Source organism: Centropristis striata, chromosome 7 (genome assembly GCF_030273125.1).
Source record: "Centropristis striata isolate RG_2023a ecotype Rhode Island chromosome 7, C.striata_1.0, whole genome shotgun sequence".
In the NCBI taxonomy this organism is placed as follows: Eukaryota; Metazoa; Chordata; class Actinopteri; order Perciformes; family Serranidae; genus Centropristis; species Centropristis striata.
Genome location: NC_081523.1, coordinates 24,168,754 through 24,179,795, shown reverse-complemented (window position 1 = coordinate 24,179,795; position 11,042 = coordinate 24,168,754). Strand labels below are relative to the sequence as shown.

The 11,042-nt window shown below is 40.2% G+C and overlaps 1 protein-coding gene across 1 annotated transcript; it reads left to right on the top strand.

The window, feature by feature from the left end:
* The first annotated feature begins 788 nt into the window (after positions 1-788).
* cldn5a (claudin 5a) lies at positions 789-2,515 on the top strand. Its single transcript, XM_059337719.1, has one exon. The coding sequence runs from the start codon at positions 1,005-1,007 to the stop codon at positions 1,650-1,652; it is 648 nt and encodes a 215-aa protein (XP_059193702.1). The 5' UTR covers positions 789-1,004; the 3' UTR covers positions 1,653-2,515.
* Positions 2,516-11,042: the final 8,527 nt, after the last annotated feature.

The window sequence follows — 11,042 nt, the reverse complement described above, 5'->3', positions numbered from 1 at the left end:
TATGTGAATTTAATTTTGAAATTTAAATAGGTTGTCTAAAAACACATTTACAATAAAGGTACTGACAAATTATTACATTTCCCATATGATTCTTTACTCCGTGACGCATAACCCTCCACTCTCCTCCAACAAAATAAAAAATAAAACGTAAATAAAATTCATAATAAATCAGCCTATAAAATAAAGATTAAAAGAAAGAACTTGTTCTCAAGAATCAAAGTGTTTTGGATAATCCAAAAGATCAATTTAATGTTTACTTGTTCCAATCAAAGGAAGCCTTAATTCTTTTTTAGCCTATATGTTTCTGTAGAAAGTAAGGAAACAGAAAGGCAGTGAATATATTTAAAATCAATATGAGCTTTTTTCCCCTTGTGTTTCCTCTTTTAATACGTCAAGTTAAGAGCCTCATACAAATCACAATGGGTGTGAAATAGCCATGTGAGCCTCAATGTATACCACAGACAAGTGGCATTAGCCTCCATGTCTGAAAAATCAATAACAAGTGCCGTGATTCACCCAACCACTGCATTTCAACTACTCCGTACCCATAAAACTCCCCCCGTGCGCCTTCACCCCCTCTCCTTTCCCCCCTGCTCTTTTCTTTATAAATAACTGTTCAAACGCACAATGCGCTCTGGACCGCTTTATTCAGCCTCACAACTTCCCTGCGCTTTCATTGGTCCCTCGAGGATGCGGCCATATCTGATTGGAGGAAAGTTTCTCCTCGAGCCCATACACCCCCAACCCCGCAGATATTCGTGGTCCGGTGCTACTGTGATTCCAGTTGTTTTCACATCCCCACACTAACAAAGAGACTCAGCGCTGCTGTCCCTTACATCTCACAGTAAATGCGGTGAGTGATGCGCAACTAACGATTGACGCTCCTGTACATCGAGGCGAGAACGAAGAGGCAAAGAGCAGAAATACACCTTGCTGTCAAGAAGATAAATTAGGGAAAGTTAGAAAAGTTTTAGGCAGACTTTGACTGAACGTAAAGAGCAAAAATGGTGTCGGCCGGACTGGAGATTCTGGGACTATCGCTGTGCGTAATTGGCTCGCTCCTGGTGATGGTTTCGTGCGGGCTGCCCATGTGGAAAGTGACGGCTTTCATCGAAGCCAACATCGTGGTGGCGCAGACGATCTGGGACGGCTTGTGGATGTCGTGTGTGGTGCAGAGTACGGGCCAGATGCAGTGCAAGGTGCACGACTCCGTCCTCGCCCTCACCCACGACTTGCAGGCAGCCAGAGCGCTCACCATCATCTCCTCGGTGATGGGGGTGGTGGGGCTCATGGTGGTGATCGCCGGGGCGCAGTGCACCAACTGTATCCGCGCTGAGTACGTCAAAGCCCGGGTGGTGAACGCCGGAGGGGTCATCTACATCATCAGCGGTCTGTTTGTGCTGGTGCCTCTCTGCTGGATGGCCAACAACATCATATCAGACTTTTACAACCCGCAGGTGCCCGCGTCCACGAAGAGGGAGATCGGCGCTGCGCTTTACATCGGCTGGGCGGCCTCAGCGCTGCTGCTGATCGGTGGAGCGCTGCTGTGCTGCTCATGTCCCTCCAGCGGGAGCTCTGGATACTCGGTAAAATACGCACCGACCAAGAGAGCCACACCGAACGGGGACTATGATAAGAGGAATTATGTGTAGCTATGTGGCTCACAGCAGGCGGTGCGTAAAAGTGACCTGCAGCTTTTGAAAAACTGTTTTTGTTTTTGAAGGACGTTATCTTTGCACCTGCAGTTTTGTTTTTATAGAAATCTGAACTTTAAAAATCAATGGAAGCACATCTGCTGTTTTTACACTGGCCCTTAATACGCTCGGACCACAAATTCACAAATCCTTTTTGTATCTACAGGAGATTAAAAAAGACTATCAACTACAAAGGGTAGCTCACGACGAAAGGAGTATCTTTGTTAGGTACCTGCTTTTGTAAGTCTTCGAAATTATTAGTATTTTGAATTGTTTACCGCTGTAACCGCAAAGTTTTTCTTTTCTAGAGGAACTCTTGCAATCGAATATACACACTGTTGTTTTTGCCTTGATGTGCATTTTCAGCACAAACTTGTACAGTAGCTGAGAATGATTGCACTCCCACACATTCAAAGACCTATTTCCTTTTTAGTGGAACTACGCCGACATGTTGAGGACTCCAACAATGTCCAATAGCAATAAAGAACAAGGGAGAAAAGTGTACACACGTTAAAGCCCCAATAAATCTCCAACAGGCTTTTGTGTCGTTTAGAAGTTGATGGCGGTGACTGTGAAGTGTGCAGTCTAATTTTGGTCTTTGATCATGAAATGTTAGAGTCCGTTATTCGGCTGCAATGAACACCTGCAATGTTTTCATCATCGCTGTCATCGCAGGAAGTTTTTTCTTGTCAGAAATTCTAGGAATAAACTTTGTTTTCTGTTGGTTTGTTGACGTTTGATGTAATGATTCATTATTCGTGTATATGAAGATGCAATACTGTGTCATTTTATTAAGATTAAACTGAATATATTGTCTGAAATCTTAAGTAATAGTGTGTTCTTAAACAAAACAACCGAGTTGTGATGGTGTGCAGAGGCAGAGGAGCTCTCCATGGCTGTGCGTAATGCACGCAGTTCCCACCGTGAATCCATAAACCCCCACGGCGGGAGAAAGTATTTTGGTTAGCCTTAGAAATCCAGATGACAATGCCCATTCAGCTAGAGTGGGGCTCTGCTGTTCAGCTCACAATACTTCACAACCCCCCCCCCCCCCCCCCCCCCCCCCCCCATTTCAGACCACCCCCACCACTCCTCGTTCGCAGTCAATGAAAAGCGTCCAAATTAGTGCTATAGAGAAGTTGCTGGAATCGTCTTCCCGCAAGTCACTCCATTTATCCGTCGTCAGACCCATCTCTCTCCATCAGGGCGGTGCTAAAACGGACCAAAAAAAGATTACGCATCACCACTTTAAAGCAATTAGTTTATCCACAGCTGCTTGATGGCACCACGTTTATCCAAACACTGACACTGTCTACAAAAAAGTTATGAAATATACAGAACTGGTTCACAATACAAAAACAAAATACATTTCAGTCCTCTGATTTAACACTGTGACTGGATTACAAAAGCTTATCCATACTTCTTGTGCTGCATGGTCACTTAAGGATCTTAACAGGTCATATGCCCTCTGAAAAGTTGAAAATATGGCTATGCAGAAAGTCTGAATACAGTCAGGGGAGTATGTGACTCATGGACAAGCCACTGAAATCAAGAGTAAATATTTTTATAGGCTAATTGTATTATTTATTATTTAGAATATCCTCCTCATTCACAACAAATGCTCCTGCCCAGTTATTATACACGGTTGCCCATAAAGTTGGAATAATTTTGTTTTCAGACACAATCCTCTGTTAATTGAGGTTTGATTTTCATTGTTATAAGTTTGGAAGAGATTGATTAATAAAATTTTGAGGAGATGTACACTTTTTGTCAGTAATAAATCACAATGTCACCATCATTTCATGGAAAGAGGTGACAAATATTTTATTCCAACTTGAGCGATCGTGTATTTTACATTTGATAATAGCTGCACACACAGAGAAACCTAATATTGATATAAAATGTTGTTATGTTCCTGTTTGACCCACAGCACCTTTAGGACTTCTGGTGTGTTTTGGCTGCCTGGCTCCAGATCTTTGAATCTGCCAACTGAAGATGTAAACGGGGTGTAACACGTTTACAGTTCTGTCTGATATCAGACAAGTGTTTTGGTCCAAAAGTTCCTTCTAGACAAATTGACATTTACAAGCATGTAGTTGTGAAATTTAAAAGAGCAAACTCCATGTGCTGATTATCATGTGGTTTTGGATGAAAGGTCTAAAAAAAATGCGTAGAACTCTAATGATGTCTAATGATAATGATTGATTTATCATATTATATAATAATTATGAACATATTTTATATTTCCAAAGTCAAGAATGATATTTCATGTAGGCTAATCAATCAGTTGGCCAATAAAAAATGAATAAGCAACTATTTTAATGATTGTTAAAGTAATTATATAGATAAGAAATGGTAAAACTGCACTGGCTCCAGCTTTTCAAAGCAAATGAAAGTATGAATAAAATATATTTTTTCCCTTTTTCCATTAAATGATTGTGACAATGGGATGTATTATTGACAGACAAAGTGTATATCTTCTCAAAAGTTTATTGATCAGTCTCTTCATAACATATCACAATGAAAATGAAACCACAATTAACAGAGGATTGTGTCTGAAAACTAAATTATCCCAACTTTATGGGCAACCTTGTATTTGATATTGAACTGATATTTGACATTGAACTGAGTGTTTTTGGGTTTTGAGTATGTTAAACACAATATGTACTTTTGTGCTGCTAGGGTCTCTCAATCAAAACAATAATAGAAGACGGAGTGGGGTGATGTTGTTAGCGTGGGATCATGGGAGTTGTTGTCCTCTCCACCATTTCTGCCATTGCAGTCAGTTTCTTTCAATGTTCATCGTTAAGGAAGTTTTTATGGATAGCCAAATTATCTACAGGGATTTCCTCATCTCCAAAACAAACAGACCCAGTGATAAAATAAGTGTTTCTTCAATACCGTTTGACAGACACAGGGCTTAGCGCCTGCTAACATTTGCTCAGCTTGTTTCTCTGATAACTAAAGATCAAGATGTCTGATGACTAAAATCTTTCTTCTGGTTAAAAAAGTATAGTTAAAAATGGCAGAGAATTAAAAAAAATTATTGTAAAAAAAGAGCTTAAAACTGGATTAAAAGTTATTTTATGACTTCAAGGTTGATATGACACCACTGAGAGTGGACCAAAGTAAACGGACCATTTGATCAAAATTACAGTTTTCTTTGGGTTTGAATACTTTCGGAAACAGTTGGCATAATGTAAGTATGCAATCCAACTAAACATATGACATAGCTCTTATCGTCTTTAGACATTTTAATGCGGAAAAGTTACATATTACACCTTTAACATGGGCTTTAACAAATAATCAATTAATTGAGAAAATCCCTTTTAAGTTTTTGAAAATGAAAAGAATAATGGTTACTTGTATCCCTACTTTCATGCTTCAGTCAGCTGAGAGATAATGTTTTTAAACTTTGTTATAACTGAGTGAAATGTTATTTAGAATACTATGACGTGATTTTATCGTAACTGCCCAGCACTCGTGGTTGGCTACAGTAGGCGTTCCTACTTTGGGGTCTGTATGGGTTTTTCTACACAAAGACACTCCCTGTACGGTCCAGTCTGGTCCGCCTCAGTGAGATGTTTTTGTGGGATTGTTAGTTCCACTCCTCTAGTCACCACACAGAGGGTGACGAAGCGCTGGGAGTGTGTGTGGGGGTGTGTGTGAGAGTTTGAGCAAGGGGTTAAGTGAGTGTATGTGTGTGTGTGTGTGTGTGTGTAGAAAGACTTGGGGGTGGGGGGCACCTTTAAAAAGGCCCTCATTCCAGCGAGAAGAGAGGCAAACAGGGCCAGCGACGTCACTCAATGGGCGCTCGCCATGGTAACCAGCCAAAACCTGCAGTTGCTTGGTTACGGGTGCCTATAATGTGGTGGTATGGATGAGCCTAATAAAAGGTCTGGCGCACACACACACACACGCACGCACACGCACACACACACACACACACACACACACACACACACGCACAGCAGTCTAGAAGATGAAGGAGGGATTTTCTTAAAGCCTGTAATGGTCACTGCAAAAAGAGCTGTGACAGCAGAAACACATTTGTTTCATTGTGTTGTGTTTTAAGATCAGATGTTAAGTGATACCATACATGTTGCGCAAAACAAACTTCCAGTCAAAGGTAGTGAAAATGTTAATAATTGGGAGGTAAAAGTTGCTGATAACTAAGAGATAGAAAGAGATGACATAACACAATTGGGAACCATTTTGACCTCTAAACTTGACCTCCATCAGCCCGGCAGCCACATGGTTAAGTTCATGTCAGGTTGCGTACTGGTTTCAGATTTGTTCTGCAGCCAATCAGCGTTGTGCATTTTTTGGGAGGCTGGGCAGGGTTGGGGAGCTGTTTCTAATGACGTGAACTTTGAACTCTGAATCTGGCCTCGGGTCAGCGGAGTCGAAAGTCACTTCCCTCCACTGACCAGGCATGATCTCATCGAAGCAGAGTCCCCAGCATTTGATGGGGGTTCACAACCCTCAACCCCGAGCGGCTCACACCCTCAACTACACAGTCAGTTTACGGAAAGTTAGCTTACAAGTTCTAATTTTATAAAATGACACAGATTTTTAAAGCAACCATCAGCCAGTGAGTCATAACATAAAGTGGACTTAATTAACATTATTTCTGACTCAGACTTACATCAGAGCCAGCAGGTGCATACAGAAGTCCCAGCTGGACGGAGCTTACTCATAGATAGTAAAGCCAAGAATCAGCAGGTGGTTAAACATGGAGGACAAACGTGGCTTTGTATACAGAGTTAAAGACCCCATGAGCCGTTTGTTTGAGAAACAATGTTAGAGGTAAGAGATGGGGATCAGAAAGAAAACACCACGTTTCTTTTCTCCTGCATGTCCGCCGAGTTTACAGCTCAGTGACTCAAAAGGTTTTCTTCACAACCCAGTAGCACGACCAGGCTTCCTGTGCAGCGGACAGCTTCACAGGAAGCAGGAAGGAACAAGGAGGGTGTGGGAGAGGAGGTGGGGTGGACGGACACACACACACACACACACACAGACACACACACAGACACACAGACACACACAGACACACGCACACACACAGGCAAACACACACACTTCTTTCATATATACTTCAAGGTATACTATGCTGGATTTTGCAGAAAAAAACAATGTATAGATTCATATGAAAATAATTCTTCTCAATTATTGCTGATGACACTATAAGTATGTATCTGCAGAGACCCTGCAGACCTGTACACCTCTGCCTGTGTTTTCTCATTTCTTTTCATTTTGCTGTGTTTAGAACATTCCTGGGTGTAACACTTTGGACACAAAGCTATGAAAATAGCGGTTAAATATGGCATCAGCGAAATGGCAGAGTGGACAAAGCATGTTACGAAACAAACTTTTACTTTTGTGGAGCCAGCAGCCATGTTTGAATGTGCAAACAATAATCAACTATTTCTGCATAGTATATCTTTAAGTGTTTCTTTAATGGTTGAGAGAATCCTCCTCCTAATTAAACTAATTATTTAACAATTTTAAAATGTCACAAACTGAAAACAAAGTTGTTTTTTGGAGATGCATCTTTCTTTCCCAAACGAAGCAGCTGAACAAAACTGGTTAGCTCAGCTTGTTTCTCTGAAAACTAAAGTTGCAGATGTTTGATGACTGAAATCCTTCATCTGGTTAAAATATAAAGTTAAAAACAACCAAAGACTAAAGAGTATCATAAGAATGTGACTTAATAAAAAGTGTATTTACTTTTGTCAGCTTTTGGCAGACATCCACACTGCTGACACATACACCAAGGGGTTATGATGTCATTGACAGGCGACCAAATGAAATGTATCGTTACCTTGATGAAAATCATATAATTCCTGGAAACATTTGGCATAATCTAAACTCAACCTCACTTAAAACATACTCCTCGTTTTTAGATATTTTAATGCAGAAATGTCACATATTATACCTATAATAGCAGCAAATGAGCGATAATGTTGCTCTGAATTGGCTCAAAGTTTAAATAGTTAACTGTTTGCTAACAAGTTCACCATGTGTTAAAAAAAATCAGTACTTGCAGGTTTGAAGCCAACCTCATAAACCAAATATTAAAGGATTAGGGGGAATATTGCTTAAGGTCACCAATATTGATGTGTAGCATCACACCTGAAAAGCCTCACATAACCTTAATATTTATAAAAAAGAATGCTGCCAAATATTCAATTACACTTTCCCAAAACTACACAATATTCAAGTATTGATGAGTAATTTGAGACAAGCCAAAAACAGTTTTACAGCAAAGGATGAAGTGTTTTCTCAACAGAGTGATAAATGGAGTGTACAGTGACGGTTTTATCTCAGAAATATGAGAGAGGAAAAGTCAAAACAGGGAGTCTCAACTCCTTTCATGCCTGAGTGAGATCATATTTCCATACAGTAAATCATCATGAGGACACACACACACACACACACACACACACACACACACACACACACACACAAAGGTGAGTGGGATGAGACGAGATGTGAATGACAGCCCTCTGCTGAGAAGAAGACGAGGCCAAGCAGAGTGAGGAATGTCTGGGTGGGATCAGGAGACATTTCTGATTTGACATGGTAACCAAAATGTATGTGAAAAAAAAACCTCCCCTAATATGGAGGGTTGCAGCAGCTCGCCACATTAGTGTTTAAACACCATGTTTGCAATCACGGAGGAACAGGTGCTTTTTGCTTTTAGCTTCAGCCTCTTCTGGTAATTTGGACTCCCATATTAACATAGGATATAGCAATCAGTGGCTAAGTAAACAAACAGCTTGTCTAAAGCACGCGCACACACACACACACACACACACTAGGATTTCGAGGTGTACTAAGTGTATTGTTTCCTCACTAATTGCATCTTGCAGGAAAACAGTTGCATGTTGTTCTGTTACAGAAGTCAACACTTTACATGTGGAAAAGGCCACATATAAAACAAAACAAACCCATGTTGAAGTGTTTTTTTCTTTCTCTTTCTGTGCATGGGACCGCAGTGTGTTTTCAAGAATGAAAGTTGCCGTGCATGTCCTCCACTAAAGGGAGTCCAGCATGACTGAGCCACCTACCGCTGAGAGGTGAAGAAAAGGCACCCGACTGCAGAATGAAGCTGTTGTGTTTTCAGACTGGCCTTCTTCAGTTTTCTTCACTGGCATCCAAGTGTCTGTGTAAACCTACATTTCTTGTGAATGACATGCCAGCTGCAAGTTGAAAGAAAAAAAGATGTGTAAAAGATTGTATTCACTCATTAACTTACTTATATATACAGTCTCATATGACAATAAATGTATGTTAATTTCATCAATTGTGATTTTTTTTCTTTGAATGCAGAAACATGGAGCATTACAGGTAAATATTAACTGACATGATAAAGGCCTGCCTATTAACGATTCTGTGTTCGCATGGTGCATATTGCTGAATTAATCTGTGTTTGATCAAATTACTGCACAACAAACATGCAGCAATGTAATATTTCAGCAGCATGAGGATAATTAAAAACTTAAAAACATTTGGGTTTCCAGTCGGTTGTGAGCATTAATAAAATGTCAACAATAAGTCAGTAATAATGAATATTGACACCCCAGCCTTTCTCCACCAGGTTTCAGTGTAAGGGATTCGTCTGGATTCATTAAAGCTGGGGCTACTTTCCCAGAGGATACACCTGAATATTTCAGTGGACTTGCAGTTTGTGTGAATTAAAGTGATTCAGCCGATGATTCAGTGAGTATTAAATTTATGCAGAATTTGTCAGGCAATACTTTTCTGTTTTGCTTGAAAGCACTTTAAAACAATGGAAAATGGAAGAGAGGAGAGTAAATCTGGGAATAACACTGAGCGGTCTCGAGAGGTCAAAGGTTACAGGGGTGAGGGATCATTAAGGGCATCTGTGGGCTGACAGGCTAACGTGAAGCTGACAGCAGCAGCAGGTCTGAAGTAAGGGTATATGTTTTTCAGTTTTTGAGGATTTTAGTGAAATATGAGTTTGTACATTAAGTATGTGTGGTTTTCTATACAGAGCCTGTGTGTGTGTGTGTGTGTGTGTGAGCATCCTCTCACAGCGTGATGGGGGAAATAGGCAGCAGGCGGAAACAGTCAGCTGTAGGTCTTTGTCTCTGGCTGTCCAGTAAAACTAATCCCATCTGGAATCTGAGATTGTTAGAGACGTGAGGCACGAGAGGAGGGATGAAAACAACTCAAACTGAACACAGAAAAGGGAAGTGAAGCAATTTGTCTTAATTCTTCAACTGAAATATTACAAAACTTTGTGCTAAAGTGCAGCGAAAATTATTCAACTTCAGCAATAGTTCAGTACAGAAATGTCAAAAATGAACTTGAGGATATTTAGAAACAGATTATATATTTAAAGATGTTTTGTTGTTGTTAAATGTCCCGGTTTCACTTATTGTTACTTTACTTTACATTAAGATATTATTTTTAGTCTCCTACTGTAAAGTACTTTCACATGTACATAACTTGTAACTTAAGCCTGTAAACATACAAAACATTGATGTGGGAGATATCATGTGTCCAGCAGGTAAACTTTTGAAATGAAAAATATGTTTATTTATAGTCTTGATTTTTTTCATGAACAATATTTCCAAAAACAACAACAGCTGAATTTAATGTCTAGGGGGGTATCTTTAAGGGATCATTGTATATATTATGTATTTATGTAAAAAATCATTAAAGGATGCTATATAGTGAGATTCATGTAATCGCAGAATAAATATCTGAAGAGTCGAGTATCTGTCAGAAAATACTCTGTGCCAAATTGTCTAAGTTATCATACATTTTGAATCGGGTAAAGTGATTTTGAGAAAGACAGCTTATGGAAGGCTCATTTGTATAACTTTTTATGTATCAAAAATGACTTTCCACAATGATATTGTTTTATGTGTGCTGTAAATTAAAAACCTACTGTTTGTATGTACAATATTGAAACTTAAGTATGGGTAAATGTTTATGGTAGATATGGTAAAACACTGCATCATACTGTATCTGCGCCCTCAATCACTGCAAAATAACTGCCTTCAACATCCCTAAAGCTCCCCTCAGCAGCTCGCCCCTAAAGGAGTAAAAGGCAGCATGACTGTTTGAGTTTGAGGCCTTTAAACATGCCGCTCTGCACATCTACACATCGGTTGTACGATCCTGCCTTTGGGGGTATGTTTCCCTCAGTGTGTGTGTATGTGTGTGTGTGTGTTTCATGCCACATTCCTGAGATGCAGAGCGGCGGAAAGGGCAGTGGCCCCACTTCACGAGAGGTGCAAGAGGGGGGATGGAGAGCAGAGTGATTGATGGCTGAGGGGAGAAGGCCAAATGATGGGCAGAACAGGTGGA